Source organism: Lissotriton helveticus, chromosome 8 (assembly GCF_964261635.1).
Source record: "Lissotriton helveticus chromosome 8, aLisHel1.1, whole genome shotgun sequence".
In the NCBI taxonomy this organism is placed as follows: domain Eukaryota; kingdom Metazoa; phylum Chordata; class Amphibia; order Caudata; family Salamandridae; genus Lissotriton; species Lissotriton helveticus.
The window spans coordinates 1,152,126,959-1,152,148,967 of record NC_136069.1 but is presented as its reverse complement, the minus strand read 5'-3'; the positions used below and the strand labels follow the sequence as shown (position 1 = coordinate 1,152,148,967).

At 43.2% G+C, this 22,009-nt stretch overlaps 1 protein-coding gene across 2 annotated transcripts in view; it reads right to left on the bottom strand.

Moving 5' to 3' along the window:
* The window catches only part of LOC144773177 (interleukin-1 receptor type 1-like), a 134,666-nt gene that overhangs the window by 18,139 nt on the left and 94,518 nt on the right, over positions 1–22,009 (bottom strand). For both annotated transcript variants that reach the window (XM_078658049.1, XM_078658050.1), the window contains exons 7-9: positions 13,036–13,101; positions 10,066–10,195; positions 2,354–2,502 (exon numbers count right to left, since the gene is read on the bottom strand). In XM_078658049.1, the coding sequence (XP_078514175.1) occupies positions 2,354–2,502; positions 10,066–10,195; positions 13,036–13,101 (345 nt within the window). The remainder of the gene's footprint in view (positions 1–2,353; positions 2,503–10,065; positions 10,196–13,035; positions 13,102–22,009) is intronic.

Sequence of the window (22,009 nt, the reverse complement as noted above, 5' to 3'; positions counted from 1 at the left end):
AAAAACAAAAAACAGCATAGCACCCGTCTGCGGATGTATGACATTACAATGCATGCTTTTACCACGCATGCTTTTACATCGCAGTTTTTACAACGCATAGCGCTTTGGGGTGCTGGATAGTGAATAGTTTAATTTACTATTCCAACTCCAGTCCCCGTGGATAGTAGGGAAGGTGTTGGATAGTAAATTAAATCTATTCCCTATCCTAGAGCGCCCCCCAGCGCAATGCGTTGTAATGGTTTGCGTTGTAAAAGTTGCGATGTAAAAGCACTGCGTGGTAAAGGTTGCGTTGTAAAGGATGTTTCCCCCCATCTGCCATCTTGGAACAGTAAAAGAAAATTACTATGCAGAATATCATTTCACAATGATGGCATGGTTTTGCAGATTGTAGCAGTAATGCCGGCACTCTGCATAAGCAAGTTGCAGTCCAGAACCACTGGCAGCACAGCTGCTGGTACTATCACTACTCAATTGACAGTCAGCAATTGCAGGTGAGCTGCTAGGGGGTCGAACTAAAGGAAATAACTCCTGAGGTTGGACTTCTCTGGATGCAACGTACCACAGAGTAAGCAGGCAAAATACCATTACCAAGACTACCTGAAACCCTGAAGACCAGAGGTGGTCTACTAGGCAGAGCTAAACATTGGCAGAAAAGCCACTGGCTGAAGAGGACTGATTCACTGCCCAGTTGTATATATGCTGTTCTGAAGGGCTGAACTAATATGCGAATAACACTGATGAAAAATGAAGTGGGGTTACCTAAATCCTATTTTCTTCAAGCAAGATTGGGTTTTTATTTTAGAAAACCTAAGGCTTGTGAGACAGCTTAAACTGTTTTTTGGTCCGACGTAAAAGACACAGAAATACAGCACAGAGAGCAGAAGCACAAGGGGTCCTTGTGTCACACACATAAGACATACAGCACGGGCCAAGAGCATCACAATCTTCTCAGGTACAGCACCAGGCAGGAGCCCATGCTTCCTTTACACGCACAGAACACATACTGATCTGGTCAGAAACCATAAAAGCTTCCCTCACATGGACACCATCTGCAACAGCAGTCGAAGCGCGTGTGAACAAACAAACAAACAAACAAACAAACAAACAAACAAACAAACAAACAAACAAACAAACAAACAAACAGACAGACAGACAGACAGACAGACAGACAGACAGACAGACAGACAGACAGACACACACACACACACACACACACACACACACACACAGACACACAGACACACAGACACACACACGCACGCACGCACACACACACCCCCCCCCCCCATGACCTCTGATGGAATCAGGCAGCCAGGGACGAATGGCACACACTGCATTTCCAAAGGTGAGCATGCGCACTGTGCAGCCATTCGGTGAGGGAATCAGACACCGCTAAGAGCAAGCTCCCAGTGCTGCAAGAGCTCCTGTGGCCCTACTAGGTAGCAGTGCTGGAACAATTTTCAGACTGGTGGTGCTGCCATTAATTTTACATCACTGTACCCCGGGACTCTGAAAAATCCAAGCATCACCCTCAGAACAAGTGTCGCAAATGAGTCACGCCCATTCAGCAGGAGATTGGTACGGGTGTAGTATATAGCCGGTGTTGAAATTAGGTACACACTGTCACAATTCTATATTACTAAAATATGGTGTGGTAGCCACTGTCATTTACTGACCGCACCTTTTCCATTGGAATTACCATAAATTTGCACAGACATACAATTTTACTGATTAAGTCACGTAGCGCACAAACGATGAGTGGAAATTGGGTTTCGGCCAATATTTGTGTTTCACGCATCACCAAGTAAAGTGTCTTGATTTGTTTTGACGCCATTAAAGTCTTTGTTTTCATCACACTTTAGAATTAGAAAAAAAACCTCTTAATTTGTGTTTTCCTGATTATTTTTAAATGTGTATAGGAAATTTATAGGTATTCATTTTTTTTTTTAGCGTAGAAGCAAACGGCATCTTACAGCCTCTCCTTTCACACCAGCAAGGTTTTCACATAGTTCACTTTACAAAATCTTCACACTTTGCAGTAAGCAAAAGAAAAGTAAACACCACTCTTCATTTCAAAAGAAGAAGCAACTTGTAAGAAGACTAAACTGACATTTGACGGCTGTCTTTGAACGCACAGCAAATGTTACATAAAAACAAGAAAGTTAAAGTCCTTTTTAATGCTTCTTCACCTTCGGAACTCCATTATGGTTACTTAGGTGCCCCCTCGCTGCACAAGCGGATGTTGTTGTTGGCCCCCCCTCCCAGGACTGGTCCCAGGTGCACTGTAACAGCTGCACCACTGGTAGCTCCGCCCCTTCCAAAGAGAACATTTTAAAGGGAAGGCAAAACTTACCTGGTGGTTGTAACATAATGTATGCCTCAGACATAACAGTCATGCTTTGAAGAAAACAGAAAAACTTGATTCCATAATGTTCTCTTTGTACAGATGCGATGTCGAGGATCAGGGTTTGCACTGTTGTACCATCGGCTAAAACGGATGAACTGTGGAAGAAATGAAGTAACCTTTAGGAACTTGCGGTCTAAATTCATTTTATGAATTTAAAATGCTTCATTTTGGAAAAACTATGCAATGCTATAGAAAAACCTCACCTTGCTGTAAATTACTATATAAATATATATTAATTTACTATTTATGTTTTTGATGAGTGTGCACCTGGTTAGTTTTAGCACCAGAGGGCCACAAATGGGCAGGTTAATTAGCGCACTTAAATTAAATTTGGGCATGGGCAGGCTCAACAAATGTGCATTACAGGAAAGCACAGGTAGATGGTCCCTTATGGTAAGAATTAAGACAAGCGACATCCCTTATGAATCCAATAAACGCTGAACAATGCACAAAGTATGCTACATGGATGCAAATACAGAGGAATACAAAGGTTTCTTTCGGCACTACTGAAAGCAAGGAAGGTGGGGCTCCCCATTCTAGTTAAGGGTCCCATCCCTTCTCAACACATAATCCACACCCATCGCCCAGCTAGATCATCATCACCCACTATAAATTCCAGGACACACACCCACTTCCCTTTGAGCTTATTCAAAGATGTGGAGGTGGTCTCCACAGGTAATACTAATCCATACTCCAAGCTGGCGTTTCCTCTTCTCAGAGCAAGTTACCCAGTGGCCCTCAAAAACAGGGCTCCAATATCTCAGGTCAGCCCCAAATGAAAAGGGTGTCCAGAGATGCAGATATGGAAGAGACTGCAGCTCTAGTGGAAGGTGAATGATTCATTTTAAATCAGAGTGTTCAGATTTTTACTCTCAGTAAGTGAAGACTGAGTTGTTAGTCGATATTGTTCAATATGGACTGGGAACAGTGCTAACAAATGGAATGACGACCACCAATGAAGCACCCCGCCTCTTAAAAAAGTATCCCCCTTTTAGATTTTTTCAAAAAGAATTACTTCTTCAGCAATAGGACCCTTGTCAACTCAGCTCCATTTCTGATTATCTCTGTCAGGGGCTCTGTGGGGACGGGGATGTCAGGTTTGCGATAAAACACATGCAATAGATCACCATTCTCAGACGACCTCTCCATTAAGAACTTGGCAAAGGTGAAGTTTAAGAATAGACATGTTAACTGAGAGTGTAGAAGGTTGGGTGAGGTTATGAAGCTAAAGTCTCAGAATAGCTGAACTAATTTTACGGTTATACTCTTGTTTCATCATGACATGGATCAGAAAAACATCATTAGCATGGAGGATATGGTGGGCATTCAACCAGATATCTATGGAGAGCCTTCTGTAACACCTTCAGCATTCATAAGCCAAAGCGGAGTTGGAGAGGAGTATGGATGTAAAAAAATGTGTTAACGTTGCAGGCATCAGGGTGGAGTTATAGCTGGTAGTATGATATTTTGAGATCTAGATTAGAGAACCCACTATGGCCTACTGAAGCCTGTTAGACTCATCAACTTTAGGTGTGGGTGTTCCTCTCCATTTTTGGGATAAAAAAAAAGTCTAAACATGTAAGACCACGCCCTTACATCAACACCCTGCGCATGCTCCGAAAGATGTTCCGGTGGATCCCCACTGAAACCAGGAAGACGGTCACCCAGGCCCTCATCACTAGCCGACTGGACTACGGGAACACCCTCTACGCTGGAACCACAGCCAAACTCCAGAAAAGACTCCAGTGCATACAGAACACTTCTGCACGACTCATCCTGGACATCCCCTGTCACAGCCACATCTCTGCCCATCTGAAAGACCTGCACTGGCTCCCCGTCAGCAAGAGGATCACGTTCAGACTCCTCACCCACGCACACAAGGCTCTCCACGACATGGGCCCCAAATACCTCAACAGCCGCCTCACATTCTACACACCCACCCGCCAGCTCCGATCCGCCAGCCTCGCCCTCGCCACCGTCCCACGAATTCACAAAACCACCACCGGAGGAAGATCCTTCTCCTACCTGGCGGCCAAGACATGGAACTCCCTCCCCACCCACCAACGGCTGCCCCAGGACCATCTATCCTTCAGGAAACAACTCAAGACCTGGCTGTTCGAGCAGTAGCGACTCCCCCTCCTCCCAGCACCTTGAGACCCTAGCGGGTGAGTAGCGCGCTATTCAAATTTGTTTGATTGATTACATAAATCTGATTTAAGTAGAGAACAAGTCTTGAAATTTGTAAAAAGGGCATATGCATGCCATTTTTGCATTAATTTCACCTTGATTGTGTGTATGTGTCTCTGTGAACACAAAATCCGAACCACAACAAACAAGGTGATGGATAGAGCCCCCCTCCAGAAGACAGCACAAGCCACCCCTAGACTGGTTTCAGTCTGTTTGGGCCTCGTCAGTAGGCTGCACCTTGAATCCTATGCCGAGGCATGGATCCCATGCTCAATGTGCCACTGGAAGCAAGTTGCACCCTGGACTGAATAATTCTAAACAGGCCTAATACAGTCTTTGACTACTTGTGTTCTGGTTCAGGGAGGTCGTGTTTGGCAATTCAGGGTGGACTATTCCTATTTGAGCAGGACCAAGGTTGATTTGTGTGAGGCAGAGTCTAATCGGAGGGATCAAGGAAGATGTAATGGGATGCGGCCCTCAGTAATTACCAGTGTTCGAGATTAATTCAAGCATTCCATCCGTCACTTTCTGCATTCTTCACTGCGACCAGTGCAGCTCATCCGCTATGGCGGGGAGCGAAGCCACATTGCTTTCAAGCTTTATTCTTTTTTTTTTTATGTGTGGGGGGGCTCCTGATCCCCACGCAGCCCAGGGGACTGCCACCTCCCCAGGGTTGTATGCATTAAATGCGTGGGAGCCAGGCGGTTCCCCACAGTCCCGGGGACTGCTACCTCTGCGGGGTGTCTTTAAAAAGTAAAGGGTGTGCGGGTTCAGCCCCCCCCCCCATACAACCAAGGGGACCACCACCTCCCTGGGGCACCAAATAATTAAATGTGGGGGGTCTGTTATGGAACCCCGGGGACCACCACCTCCCCGGGGCTACATAGATGATGAGGGTTGCACACTGCCCGCCCCCCCACCCCCTTCAGGAGTCCTCCATGGCCCTGGAGGGTGGTGCTCTCCAGGGCCAGTTCCAGCAATGTCCTGGGGTGCCCGCCCCATGGACATTGCAGTTTGCTATGGCATGGAGGGAGCACTGCTCCTGGGTAATCCACCTTTACGACGTAACTTTTTATCCGCATACAATCCCTCCGCATACAAAGATAACGCAAGTACCATTACTCCGCAATGCCATTATAACGTATGGCATTACATTTTATATGCTTTTACCACGCATGCTTTTACAACGAAATTAGTTGTAAATGCATGAATGGTAAAATCATATGTTTTTTAAATTTAAGTTTAAGGTAAGTATATGGTTTTGGTTTTGGGGTGTAGGGGTATATGTTTTGGGGTTCAGGGGTCTTTTAAGGGTTCAGGGTGGGTTTGGGTAGTGGTGTGCACAGGGTCATTTTAGGGTAAAGGGTGGGTTTTGGTTCAGGGCTAGGTTTAGGTTTTGGGGTACGGGGTATTTTTAGGGTTCAGGGCTAGGTTTGGGTTTTGGGGTACAGGGGTATTTTTAGGGTTCAGGGCTAGGTTTGGGTTTTGGGGTACAGGATTATTTTTAAGGTTCAGGGCTATTTAAATAAAGTACTTTTACAAAGTATATGCCTTCACCAAGCATGCCTTTGCGTTGTAATGGCATGCGTGGTAAAGGCATATGCGGAGTAAATGTTTGCGGGGTCATGGTAGGTCGGAGTGAACGCACTTGCATTATAAAAAATGCGGAGTAATGGTATGCGGGATATTATCCCGCGGAATAACATCATATATTCCTGCTCCCGCCATACCATAGCAAACACTGCTTCGCTTCATGGAAGCAAGAGCATTGAAAATGCTCTTGTTTCCATGAAGCAAAGCAGAATTCTTTTTGGGCAAAGGGAGCTGCATGCTAGCAGCTCCCTTTGTCTAAAAGCAATGCCGGCTACTGCAGGAGGCAGGGAGCCAGAAGGGACCACGGGGCCTTGGGTCTGCCCCGCGGTCCACAAGAATGTGGCCATGCCTTGGGGATGGGGTCCCCGGGGCCAAAAGTGGCCCCACTCCCTTTTTAAAATGTATATATTTTTTTTAATGGCCAGGCTCCTGGTGTTGGGGTCCCCGGGGCTGAAATCTGCCTGAGGAGGGGGACCGCGTAGCCCCCTCCTTTAAAAATATATAATAGTAGAAATGGCCAAGGCCCGGGGGAGGGGGTGCCTGGGGCCAACAATCGCCTGGGGGAGGAGGCTGCTCAGCCCTCTTCCCATATAAATTATTATTTTTTTAAATAATAAATTGGCCAGGCCTCGGGGGATGGGGATCTCCCAACCCCGAGCGCGTCAGGAGGCACGTTTGCAGAATGGTAGAGAAAGGGGGTGTGGCCTGCGACCACCTCTCAGCAATCCCAATGTATGGGGCTTACTGGAGCCACCGGGTAGGCTAGTTGGCCCCTAAGGACCCTTAGCAGCGAAGGAGACTAAATCCCCCAAACAAGAGTGCGCCAGGAGGCGCATTTGCAGAGTGGTGGACAAAGGGGGCATGGCCTCGTATCAGAACTCAGCAATCCTGTTATGTGGGACTTACTAGGGGTAATAGGAGGGGTAGTTGCCCCCCCCATGGTACTTCCATTAAATCCCACACAGTGGGATTGCTCATAGGTTTTCGGAGGCCACGCCGCCCTTCCTCCACTACTATGCAATCGCGCCTCGTGGTGCACTACTGGTTGGGGGGATGAAGTCCACTTTACTCCTGAGGGACCTTGGGGGCCAAGATGTCTTCCTGGTACCTCCTGTAAGTCTTACGCAGAGGAATTCCTGAGCGATGGTTCCACTGACTGAGTGTTTTTTAAAGGTTTATGAGTGTTAAATATATATATATATAAATATATATATATATATATATATATATATATATATATATATATATATATATATATATACACCAAGGTGTATTGGTGAATCAGTGGGTTTGTGAGTGACTGGATGACTCAGTGTGTGCGTGACTGACTGTATAAGTGAGTAATTAAGTGTCTCAGTGAATGTACGGGTGAGTGACTGGTTGTATGAATGTGTGCATCGGTCTGTCAGTTAATGTCTAAGTGGATGTATGAGTGTGTTAGTGGGTACGTGAATGGTTTTATGGGTGACTGATTAGTTGTTTGACTACGTCTATGGTTGTCTGTGTGTGTGTGGGTGAGGTGGTGTGTGACTGCCTGTATGGATTGGTGAGTGGGTGAGTCAGTGGCTGTACGGGGTACTGTTGCGTGTGTGAAAAGTTCTATGAGTAATTGAGTGTGTTTGGCTGTGTAGGGGATTAAGTGAATGTGTCAGTATGGGTGAGTAACTGAAAGGTAGTATAAATGAGTTACGTCAAATACGAGTGACTATATGCGCAAGTGAATGTGAGAGTGGCTATACAGATGAGTGCATGCTTCAGTCAGTGACTGTATAACTGAGTGAGTATGTGTTCCTATTTCTATGAGTAAGTGGGTGGGTGTGTAACTGTTTGGGTGACCTCATGGGGGAAGTGTCTAGGTTTGTGAGTAGTTTTATGGGTGACTCACTCAGTGTGTCAGCGCCTGTATGTGTATATGTCAATGGCTATATTAGTGAGTGAGTGGGTCTATGAGTGGCAGTATGGATGAGTGAGTGGATGTGTGTATAGGTCAATGAATCAATGAGAGGGTCTGTAAGTAATAATAATAATAATAATAATAATAATCCACACATGTAAAGCACAAACAATCACCCGTAAGGGTCTCCAGGCGGTGGGGGCCGTCAGGAAGATTAAACAAGCTATTGCCCAGAGTCACATGGTGCTGGGCTAATCTGCTGCAGGCGCCCGGGATCGAACCGTGATCCCTAAATTCCAGCGTCAGTCGCCCTGGCCGCGGTGCCACACCTCTCCCCAAGTACTGATATGGCTTCCTGAATGGGTTTGTGAATGGTTGTGTGGGAGCGGCAGTGGGTGTATAAAAGATTCTACAGTTGTCTGAGTGGGAGTGTCTTCGGAAACATGTTGAGACTAACAACAGTGACATGGGAAGGGTTGCTGTTTTATATTTGGCTAGGCCCAACATTCTGAGCAGTCGGTGAATAGTGGAGCTGCCAGAGAAAATGTAATCAGTGATGTCATTTGAGATGTCATCAGTGATGTCACTTACCATGTCATGAGTGATGTAATATGCAACGTCATCAGCAGTGCATTGCGGGGGCGCAAGTTAGTTAGCGCAGCTAACTAAAACGGCTGAATTGCTCTTGTTTTGTATGAGTGAAATGTCAGCCTAAATATCACGTCCCTGAAACCTGTCTTTTTTTCAGTGAATATCTAAGGTTTTTTAAATGCTAATTTCTAACTATCACGTCCCTGAAACCTGTAGATTTTTTTCAGTGAATATATATATATATATATATATATATATATATATATATATATATATATATATATATATATATATATATATATATATATCTCGCCCCTGTGGTTTTTTGAGTGAATCTCTAAGGTTTTTTAAATGCTAATTTTTAACTAATCACATCCCTGAAACCTGTAGTTTTTTCCAGTAAATATATATATATATCTTCAAATAATGAGGGACGACATTGGATGAACATGGCTATCGTTGTGGAATTGTTTCTTCAAGCAATGTACAATAAATGGGCAAACCCCAAAGTGAAGACGGACTTGACCAATCCAACAACATAATTACAATTCAAATTCTTCATGCTATTGTACTTGAATAAGAAAGGGCTGCATGGTTTATAGCACAATACAGTTAGGCCCAAGAAAATAACATTTTTGCTTCAAAGAAAGATTTCTGTCTGTGTAACAATGCTTCTTACAAAACAGTTTATTATTACTATATTTATAAACCCACAAAGGTGCAGACAGATGAAAAACAAGATTTTCTCAGAGGAAAAAGTCAATAGGAAAATGCTGCAATCATCTATTCTGAAATCAGGAAATGTGATACATTGGTTGAGATGCGATCTCAACGTCACGGCTAGGGTTCTGATCTATCTTCAGTGCAGTGAATATTGTGTATTTTGTGTGCAGCTCGGTGTAATTCACTGTGCCTTGAACAATACATTTTTCTTATCAACTTTAAATGTGTGATTGTGTAACAAATGAAACGTGCGCTGTGTATCATGTTAATACAAGCTTCGGATCTCCGTTCTACAACATATGAAAGATCATACATTTTAGCTGTAACCACAAGTATATAATATTATTCAATGTCCAGCAACACGTGTTCCTATAGTGTGGAGTGCTCAACTTCCACCTGAACCTAGTTTTAGCTTATAACAAATATTTTTTCAATAAAATATTTAAAAACAAAACAAATATTAACTCATTTAGGTACTTTCTGGATATTGACAATACTTTATTCCGACACTGAAACCAGGATGGCATTTTTATGCCAACACTCTGCCACTGAGAAATTTACACATATTTTAATCCATGTTTGTGGCAATTGATGTAAAATAGCAAAAAAACACAAACAAACAGGGAGATTTTCTTGAACAACACAATCACGTGTTAGTTGATGTACTTACAAAGGGTCTCTCAACGTCACTTGGCTGCTGTTAAAATAATAATCAGCAAAGGTATCATTAACTACCCACGACAAAACAACGATATTGCTGGTTGTATAAGTTGCATTGCAGGCCAGTTGGACAGGAGAACCTGTGAAAAGTAACAATAATAGACAATTAAAGAATAAACATTTTAAAACTAGCATGGACTTCAACACATACATAAAAGAATCCCTGTAAAACAAGCACTGGCAAAGCCAATTGGTCTGGTATGTCACTTAGATTGATGATTTTGTATGGTATTGTGAATGAGCAAGTGAATTAATGATTAATATAATGGGTGAACTGAGCAGATGCTTCCCTTACAGCACTCCCCTTCCATGTACTTGGTCACTTGCGGTTTCCTTTATGCAGCATTTTATCTTTCCATTGACCCTTGGGGGACTTAAGCCACTTCAAGGTGAACTTTCCTGCAGGATACTGAAGAACTAGCCTAGCAGCAAACCCTACAATGAACATTAGCTGATCATTTAAGAAGAGCATAGATTTGCAGAGAAATCTGTTGTTAAATCGTTGTCAGTCATGCCTGTTTATCAATGTCAACAAGAAAAGGATTCTCCACGATCAGCGGGAGCAACTGCACCTCATCCTCATCTCGCTAACACTTTGTCATTCTAGGAACCGCATATAACAGGCGTAGGGACTGGGGAATGGAGAGGGTGACACGGGTGGAGATGCCACCCAACCTCAGCACCCAAGACACTAAATTGAATCTTACCTATATTGTGTATGTATCATTTATTTTAAGTATGCATATTAGAAATGGGGGTCTCTAGTTGGCAGAGGTAGGTACCTTTGTTCAAATAGGAATCCTTGCTCATGTTAGAGAAAGGGGGATACACACTTTCGATAACTCCTGCTCAGCCCCTGGGTAGCTTGGCAAGAACAAACAGACTTATTCCAAAGCCAATGTTTAAAGTATTTGTACTCAAAACAAACAGTAATACAGTGATAACACAAAAAAAGGACACCACACCATTTTAGGAAAAATTACGTATCTTTATCTAAACTCAACAAGACCAAAACGACAAAAATCCAACACACATGGAATAAGACTGACTTTTCAAAGGTTTCAAGCAACTTGGTCCATAGAAAACTACGGATGCATGATTCTACACAAAGTGCCTGTAGATGCGTCAAAATTCACAAGGCCAAACAGCCGCAGAAGGGAAGCATTGAGATACAAAGAAATGCATCAGTTCCTGAGTCCTTGGGGAGGCAATGTGACAGTCCTGCTGCAAGCAGGAGAAGTGATGCATCGAATCCGGACTGTGGGGAGAAATGATGCATTGACTCCAAGACGCTGCTGGTCCGCGGATGTAATGCGCTTGGCAAACTTGCTGCACAGGTGCGATGTGTGGAAATCCAGGCTGTGCTGGCGATCGATGCAGCGGCGGCAAGCGGTGCTGCGTTGGTTTCTTCAGTCGCGATCCCACGATGAGTCGGTTCTTGCAGCCTTGACAGGCGCTGTGTCGTCTCTGCAGCGGCACAGCAGTGTTTGGAGATTCTTCTCGCACGGCTTACGTGCATCTGGAAAAACAGCCACAAGAAGGGAGATGCATCGGTTTGCTCAATTCTTCAGGTTTCATCCAGCTCCCAACAACAGGAACAACCTCCAGAGGCCCAAACCCGAAATAGGCACCTCCTGGCAGGTCAGAACGCTCAGCAGCAGAGTTCAGGGGAGCTGGGGATGAAGTCTTGTGTCACTGAGAATTCCAAAGAGGGGGCCAGCACACACACACACACACAGGCCCTTGGAGATTCTTCTTCAAGCAGGTTCACAGCAAAGCTCCAGTCCTTGTCCTTTCTGTGGCAGAAACAGCAACTGCAGGCCAACCCCACACTGCAAAGGGGCAGCACTTCTCCTCATGGCTATTCAGCTCTTCTCACTAGCAAAGGTTCCTCTGGAGCCCAGAAGCGATGTACATCTCTGGGGGTTAAGGTCTACTACTTATGCCCCTTTTTCTCATTTTTCTCTTTGTGCAAGGGTCTCTCAGCTGAGTCCAAACCAGTTCTGTCCTCACTGGTGCAGTATGACCACAGGGGGTGGAGACAGCCTTGTGCAAGGGAGCCAGACCCTATTCAGGTGCAAGGATATCTCCTCCCACTACTCTAAATGCAGCCAAGCTCCATTCAACTCAGCTTTGAGTCATTCAGGAAAGGCCAGGTACAAGTCAACCCCCTAGTAGCTGTCTAGAGTGCATGCACATACCCAGCCCATGTCACTCCAAAACCAGACAGTCAATCCACAAACAGGCAGAGGAATACAGAATGGTTAAGCAACAAAATGTCTACTTTCTAAAAGTGGCATTTTCAAACACCCAATTTGAAAACCATCTTTAGTAAAAGATGTGTTATTAAATTTTGAGTTCAGAAAGCCTAAACTTTATTTCTCCATCTTGTCCCAATGGGAAGTTATACTTGTAAGATGTTACAAAATATCTCCCATTCTATCCTAAAAGATAATGGGGGCGTATGTATCAAATCGGAGTTCTTTATGTAACTTGGAAGACTTCAATTTCACAAGCTTTAATTATATGTAAAGATCCCCATGTCTGTTAAGATTTCTTCATGCCCTCCAGTTACTCAATTTTAGGTGCAGCTATTTTTACGTTCACCCCCTTAAATTCATATGTTCAAGCGGGATGCATCTCTAAATTGAGGATAACTACTAACGTGTATTTGATGTTTTTCCAAAATAAATCTCATCCTTGGATCTTCATTTGCTCCCCACCATTGTAAGGAGACAAAGTGTTACCAGTATTTCAGCACACACACTAAAGATCCACCCAAATTCAATCGTATTAGGGATACAAAACAAACAAATCAAGCAAATTAGTACAACTGTATTAACTACCACTTGAATTGGTATTGCATTATTTTCTCACATCGTGAGTATTTATTTGGTGAAATTGCGGTCAAGCTACTTACCAATCTTTACATACAGCTTTTCATCACTGGGATAAATGATCACTGGTGGTTTATCTTGTTCAAGCACTAGAAAAAAAAATTAAGTTCACACATTAAGAATTACCCTCACCTGTAGTGATCGGATCTATGGGCTAATGTAAATACAATTAAATATTTTAAACAAGTAATGCAATAAGCAAAAGCATATCTGAAATATTATAAAACAGACAAGTCTGAAAGCCAAAGGACCATAAAAACAAGTACCAATTTCGGGCCTCACAGATCATCTGAAATGCTTCGCTGGCAGAGAACAATAGGAAGGTCTATTAGCAGGAACAAGGCAGCCCAATAAGCAGGTCAGAGCTAATCACAGTCGATTTTTAAGACTATCAAATGGTGTGAAACCAGTAGTGCGCACATATCAGCTTTGGTAACTAATTGCGAGTAGTTCACCTTCAGATTTAATTACATTTTTACAAAGTGCAGCACATTATACAGAGAGCAACTTTAGAGATCTCAATCTTCTCTGGAAGCATGGATGACAACATCAACCCACTTTGAGTAAGCAGGGACACATAAAGGACTGGAGCTAGTGATGGACTAAAACAACCTAGAAACATCCACTCAACAATATGAATATAGCATTGGGGAGAGTGAAAAGAAGAAAGGGATAGGAAAGGATAGGACGAGTGGAAAACGGGAGGAAAGCAGAATGGTTGGATTGAAGATGGAAAGAGAAGGAAAAAGGGAGAGGGAAGAGCAAGCAAGGTTGGATAAAAACACAATGACAGTGTGAAAAAATTAGATGGAATCAGAACAGTAAACGTAGTTATGTGGTGGAGAGTGAGTTAGAGTACTGGTAACAAAAGTGGGCAGAGGAGACAAAGAGAGTTGGTAGTAGAACAACATGAAAACATTAAGAAAAAAAGAGAAAATAAGTCGATGACTGGTAGAGTGCAAAGAGAAGCATGAACTGCTGTATTGATCGTGAATTACCAGCCCATATGACATTTAAACAGGTATGATTTTAGTTTCCTTGAGGACTGGATTAAAAGCCACTATGCACCCGGAGTTCCCTATGGAGAAGACTGCAGAGGCAGAATGAGTTGCAGTGATGTGACTATTGATTTTTTTCCCCACAAGTCTGATAGTGTCTTTGCTTCAGGGATTTTACAAACACCGGAGGCTTTCAATGAGTGATAAAGGAATTCTGGTGGTTGCATTTGGAGTGCTTTATGGTGGTTGCCTTTGGAGTGCTTTAAAGATAATGGAGGTCATATTAAAAGGCAATTCTCCACTCAAGGGCAAACCAATGAAGCTGTTGAAGGATGGGTCTGATGTCAATTGTTACTGTTTTTTTTACCAGTGTATTTGCAGGGAGGAGAATAATCTTAAGGACGGGGGGGTGGCTTGTATCATGGAGAAAGGCTTTAAAAGGTTCAAATGTGGATTTAGTCAATGCTATCAAGGTGTCATTCCCATAATCGATGCAGGAGACGATCTGAGTTTGGATAATATGCCTGAAGTCTGGAGAGGATAGTATTGGATTTGTTCTTCTTCTGAGCAATGTGCAATCATTCTAGCTAATTCTGCATTATGACCTATGTGCAAGACCATGCTTTAAAGAGTATCTAGCCATATCCCAAAGATTCTGCTTCAGAAGCAGAAGTTAGGGATTCAACTAACTGTGGTTCAGCCAACTTTAATGTCGTCTTGCCTATGCAGGATGATTAATTAATTTTTGTCAGTGTTTAATCTCAAAGTGTTTAATCTCAAAATGTTTAATGCGATTCAGCTTTGGAGCTTTATTAAACAATTTTTCAGAGTGCAGATGACATTAAGTTATGAGTTGTTAGAAAGAGTTGGGTATGAACTGAATATTGTTGGATTGTGAGAACGTCCTCAAACATAATTTGCAGACAGACTTTAGGTTCCAACTAGACTAAGTGTAGGAAACTTGGATAGAACCTTGGGTTACACCACAGGGTAAGGAGGTTGGGGGAACATTTGGGTTGCCTAACTGGACTAGTTGTGGTTAGTCAGCCACCAATGATGAGAACCATTATTTTAAAGTTCATCTGGTGTTCAAGAAGATAAGTCTTTGGCACCAAGTAGTGTTAAATGCTTTCCTTTATGTACCCAGAATAACCAGGATAAACATCAACTTTGTTAATGATGGAATTAATGTCATCTAGCAATTTTAATGTATTAGTTTCAGTGCTAAATCCTTTGTCAAATCCAGATTGGGAGGTGGCAAGTATTTTGTTCTTATCTAAATATTAATTTGGTTGGCAGAACATTTTTTAATCACTTTCTACAACGAAGGTAAGTTGATGATTCATCTGATATTAGTGCAATGTGATCAGCCATGGCATAATTAAAGAGGGGTGTCATTTTCCCTGTTTCAGAGTATCAGGAAATAGTTCCCAAGGCACGGAGGAAAAGATTAGTATTCCCCAGACTTTGCTTGAGTATTGAAAGTTGTTTTTAATTATTGTAGCTGGGATGATATAATCATGATGGAATGTGGGTCTCAAATTTTTTTAACTTTTGTCGGGCATTCTTATAAAATAACCTCAAACTTAGATCCAGTCTTCACACAAATCTGTGAAAGTTCATTAACTATTTGGATATGGTAAGGGAAAGATATTCATTCTGTGATGTTTGCAATTGTTTTAGTGTAAAGTAATGAAATTTGTTCTATTGGGATCAAAATGTGTAGAAAGGCGATCATTTGGTGTTTTAGTATTAACTTTGAGGATTTGAAATAGTTCTTTCAGTGTGTTGAGAGAACTGCTAATTTTGTGCTTTTGTAGGGATTATCTAGTTTATATTTTCACAGGTTAACTTTAGTACAAAAAGTAATTACATTTTTGTGTTTGCCATGAGCGTTCAAATGTCCAAAGCTTGTTTCTTTTGGTGAAAAACTCATCTGACCTTTTCATGAAACAAAGTCTTGGGCATATGAAAGGAAATGCATGTTCACCCCCATATTGTTGGACTGATGCTGCTGGTTTTTCGACTCAAAGTGCACTGAGACCTGCTAACCACCCTCAGTGCTAGTGTTCTGACCCCTTACAAAGTATATGTCGAATTGGCTATACCAAATTGGCAAGTGCTGAATTACTCATTAGTATCTCGTTTTAGGTACCCAGGGTATGCAAGACAGTGTCCACTCAGGGCTACAGCACTGTTTCTGCCACCCAGAGTGTGACAAACGACAAAATGGCTTCCAGCCTACCACTGCAGACTGGAAGTGATTACACTGCTAGCTTGACTTTGCCATTCCACACCAAAGGCAAAGCCACGTTATCCCTGAACTCAACATGTAATTCTCCCCTAAGAAAGATCTATGGAGCCCTATGGCAGGGAGCTATACATTGTTAAGTAAGACATATTTTATACACGTCTTAGCAGCAAAACAGTTAAAGTTGTTGTTTTGCGGAAGAAAGTTAGTAGCCCCTCTGGCTAACACAGTGTTACCAATCGGCATCCCAGTCTGGCTAACTTTTGAATGACACTATCTAACTGGATACTGTAAGGTATCAAATTAATTGTGGCATTAAATCCGACCTGATGCTTAGGTCGAAGTTAATGGCACTAATAAATTTAACCAACTTTTAGAAACTAGCCACTCTGTGCCCCAGCTGGTCTAGTGGCCTCACACAAATCTAGTAAAAAGAAAAGTGGGAAACCCAATAGAACTTTGGAGGCTTGGGTAATAGATGTATGGACGGGTGAATGTGCCTACAAAGGATTCTTTTCTCTACTTATTTTCATTTTTTTTTAGCAATTATCAGTCTAAAATGTGTTGCGATATAAACTTACGTTTTGAAAAGCATACACCCGCTTGAAGTGTTTTCTTTCAGATTTGTTCACGTTGAAATAAGTAATTCAGCTTTGGAAATAACTATCCGTAAGCTACTGTGTAGAGCTTACCACTGATTGCTCAAACATGAAAATAAGTAGAGAAAAGAATCCTTTGTAGGCACATTCACCCATCCTCACACAGATCGGACTGCTTTCTTCCCACCAGGGGAGACGTGTGAACAACTCCCAGGCTTTCGGAACAAAGGCAGTTGCCACAGAGTGAGGTGTGACCTGCTCTTCCAGGGAGGCTACTCAAGGTGTTAGTCCAAAAGGCGAGCTTCAAAGGGCAAGCCGCCATTGGAGGGCACTAGAGACAACTCTGCCTGGCAGGCTGCCTTTTGTTCATGTAGACAAATTGGAGGCAGGGATAGAAAGGGGTAAAACCTGTCCCCGCACCGTTTTTTCCATGGGTATATAGGCCTTAGGTAGCTATACCTCTAGAGTAGGCTACAAAGCCCCTGACAACCGAAGAGGGGTCCCGACATTTTGAGAGTGACTAGAATAGTACACTCTGGGATAGCCAGGTGCCACACATTCCAGGAAACACGCACAAGAATGGAGGGGATCCAGTAGCTCATTGGCTACTGACAGCGTGGTCTCCTCAAAGCACTTTGCTGGGATGAATATGGCACTCTGCTCCTCCCATACATGTTGGATTTGAAGAAAGGACCAAAGAACTGCCCTGCTGCCCTTGAAACTGCACGAAGAGATGCTGCACTGTTGGAAGGACTCACATACTGCACCTTGGGCTAGTAACGTTTGGACTATGTCTTGGCTCAGGGAAAAGTTGATGAGCATCTCCAGATCAAAAGAGTGACTCCAAGGATCAGTTGGCTAATCCCCTGGAACCAGCTCCAGGGACACAAGAGATGTAGAAGCCCAAACTGACCAGCTGGTAGCCACTGCAGAGGATTTGCTACTACCTGCTGACAGGAGCACAAAGTGACCGATTTAAAAGTTGCAAGCTATCCGTGGATCCAGGTGTGTCATCAGAGTCCAGATTCATCACTCAAGAGGGACACCAGCCCCTGACAAAAGTGTTCACCTCATCAGCGGCGCAAGGAAGCCAGTAGCTCAGCATTGGCAGGCCAGCGAAAACAACCAAGAGGACTTTGTGGGACCCAAACATCTGTGGCCAAAGATACCCAACAACACCTGTGGACCAAGGACACCCCACAAAGGCACCTCCCTTGGATCACACTTCAAACGTAGCATCCTTGCGCATCAGGGCCACTCCATTATAGCCATGACCAGGTAACTGTTCAAAGTATCCTCTCTGGCCCCGTAGACCTTCATCCAGTCAGATTTGGTTGCCCAAGCCAGGACGGGAGTTGCCAAACTAACTCTTTCAAACTTGTCAAAAGTTTGAAAACAATGGTTGATTAATGCTTGTTTGTGCTGCATTTAAAAGTATTTATTTAGTAAAATATTATGTATCTATGGAACACTCCTGTGGATTTTGGTCATCAAGGTTGCAAAAAATTCATACAAGTTCACTCTATTTTTATAAACTGGTATCTGATTTTTTTCGTGTTGAGTGACTTTCTTATTCCATGGTCTGATAATGTTAAATGCTTTACATTAAGTTCCTTTGTCAAGCCTTGCAGCTCGAAGCCACAGCTACCCGGGTAGAGCAAAGGTGAGTGTATCCCACAATTAGGTCCCAAAGCCAGACCATATAATACACCCAAATTCTTGTGTCTCTCATGGTGTGAAGCCATCTAGTATCAATGGTATTTTGTCTCCAAAAAGCCACGCTCTGCTGATACCTCAGTATCATCTTTCCGTGTATGCGTAAAGGAGGAAAAGATGGCTTCCACCTTTTGCTAAAAAAAGGTGGCAAGACTTTCACATAATTCAGGACTGCTCTGTATTTTAGACTTATTGAGGGCAGTGAGTTTAACTAGTGTTTTAAAAAGTTCTTTAGAGGAGGATTTTGCCTAATTGATCTGCTCCGAAAATACACCCTTTTAGTATCAATGAGCATTTTTTTTATAAAGTGTGAGACTTTATTTATACACCACTTTATCAATCCTATTGTAGCCTTTTCTCCAAGCTCGCTCGAGCTGTTTACAAGCGTGTTTTTGCTTTCTTAATTCTTCTGAATACCAGGGGGATGATGGATGGGCCCGCTTGGGAGTCCACAATTTTACCGCATGCAGCATCTATCCATTCTGTGTAGGCAACAGTAGAATTGTCAACTCTAGAGGGAAAGCTCTGGGCTGTTGCGTTGAGTAGGTTTCCTAGCTCTGTGCTATTGATGTCTTTCCAGGCCCTCGTAGCTATCTTTTCCTTGGGCTCTGATCTGCATTGAAGATAAGTTAGCTCTGACAATTCAAATAGAATGGCGGAGTGATCTGTCCAAGGGAGTGGCAGCACCTCTGTGTAGGTCAGTTTGGAATAAATCCCATCAAGAGTGTGTCCTGCTACATGGGTGGAGCCTTCTACCAGCTGTTTAAGATTCCCCTACCCATCCCTTGTCGCAACCTCTTAGTATCCAGGTCTTTGTGATCCTCAAGATGAAAATTAAAACCCCCCATTACTGTAAAAGAGTTGGAGCAGAGTCCCTCCTCTAGTATGGCTCCAATGGACTCTAAAAAAATCACCTCTGAGGCCAGGAGGTCGGTAAAGAAGGATACCCTTGAACGTAACATGGCACTCATACTAGCTGGGGACCTTAACTCACAACTAGACCCCTATTGGACAGGAACTTGCATTTTCCATTCCACTCTACTAAATCCCACAAAGCCCTTAAAAACTGCACTAAATTTAACTTGATTGATGCCTGGAGAACTCAGAATCCTACAGAAAGGGACTACACATTCTACTCTTTTCCCCGTAAGTCCTACTCACGTATTGACTACATGTTAATCTCCGGCAACTCTTTAAGTAAAGTAGATCAAACTACAATCAAATCAAGAGTGATCTGAAATCACCCTCTCCATCATTGACACCTCCCCACCAATATACTCAAAATAATAACTAAGATAAACAGAAATGCCAACACTAAACTCAGATCTGGAAAAAGACATCATAGACCTAGAAATACACCACATTTCTAGTAATGACAACAGTATGCTAAACAAAATATAAGTAGTAAATAAAAAATATGAATACAACAAAATTGTTAGTACTAGAGCAAGCATCTGGGTCAGCAAGCAAAAGAGCATTAGATTATATGAATCAAACAAAGCTGGTAAAGCTCCAGGCCCTGATGGCTACAATGCTAAATCCTACCAGACATTCACCTCTACTCACACTTTGCTACAACCGGTCAGATTACCGGTACCCTGGATTAAACCATTATAAAAGTAATACCCAAGGATGGCAAAGACCCCCACTTCCCAAAGAACTACAGACCAGTTTCACTGATAAACTTGGACTGCAAGATTTATGCCATAATACTATCCTCACACATACAACAATACATCTCCAAACTCATTCATCCCTCCCAAGTAGGCTTCTCAAAACAGAGACTGTCTAGCGACAACACTAGATTACTTTGTCATGCCAGAGAAAAAGTAAAACTAGTAAAATCCCCTACTGTAGCGATAACTTTAGACGCAGAGAAAGCGTTCAATAGAGTTTATTGGAGGTATTTACCCTTGGTCTTAGAGAGATTTAACCTAGGCGATAACCTTATACAGATGATCATGGCTCTTTACCACAAACCAAGGGCTAAAGTTAGATAGAGCTGGAGGCATCATCTCATCTTCACTGGATCAAAAACAAGGTAGCAGGCAAGGTTGCCCCCGCTCACCTCCACTATTCCTACTAGTCCTGGAGCCTTTTCTTCAACACCTGAGGGAGGACCAGGACATCCCTGGCATCACATTCGGCAGTACCACAATCAAAATAGCCACTTATGCGGATGATATACTGATCATCTCTGAAAACGCCACCTCCGCCATACAGACCTTAATGTCATCAAAGAGTTTTCCCAAGTCTCTGCTTATACTCTTAAAAAGGACAAACTTTGAAGTCAAACTTCTTAATAATCTAGGTAACACAGATTCTCGAGGCCTCGGGCTGGTGTGGAAACAAGGTTGTACTAAATATTTAGGACTAGAATTTACCAACGATCTAATTACCACCCTACAATCTAACAAAAAATCCTTACTTGATAAATTCAAGAGGCTTGAAGGGTGGTCCCCAAAGTTCCTATCCTGGTGGGGAAGGGCGGAGACTTTGGAAATGATGATAGCATCATTGGTTAACTACCTTATCTGCATGTTATCCATGACTCTTTCTGAAGACTTCATAAACAAGCATTTACAATGCAATAGGTCTCGGGTTAATTAAGTTTGAGCTATTGGCATTGCTAAATATTGCAAGACCAAATGCAACAAAAGTCTATAAATTGTAGGCCAAAAAAATGTGTATTTATTTTTGTAGCAATGGTGTGATGCTGCCCTTTAGATGAATATGTTTAAAAGCAAAGTGCGCCATACTGAGATTGCTACAATAGTTAATTGTGGATACGTTAACAATTGATGTGTGCACTGATGGCTGGTGGTGTGTGTGCCTGTAGAAATTGTGCACTGGTGGTGTGTGTGCCTGGTGGAAGCGTGCACTGAAGGCTGGTGGTGTGTGTGCCTGGTGAAAGCGGGCACTGATGGCTGGTGGTGTGTGTGCCTGGTGAAAGCGTGCACTGATGTCTGGTGGATGGGTACGCAGGGTCTCGCATGCCACAGGAGGCTGGGAGGCTGCGGGATACCAGGGGTGCTGCAACGATAACGTGCCGCATGGCAGGAGATGCAGCGAGGCAGTGTTCAGAAGTCATGTGGAGTTATTGAGGAGGCTGGTTGTTTGGTAAGGGTTGTCTTGCGGCAGTGCCATGGACACGCAGACAGAGCTCCCTCGGTACTTACATACTAACAGCCCAGGAAGGCAGCGGGGAGGGCAGCTCGGTAACATCCAGGTGGCTGCAGTCCAGCAGGTCCCCCGGAGCAATGATGAAACCGAAAGCAATATGTCTTAGAAGCTGAGACAGCGCCAATGCTGCACGCACGTGCCATGGCAAAACATATGCTTTCAATTATCGCGCCCGTGTGTGGGCGCCATAATTGAAAGCATATGCCAGAAATGCGCGTAATAGACACCAATAGTCCAGGGGCGGAATTAC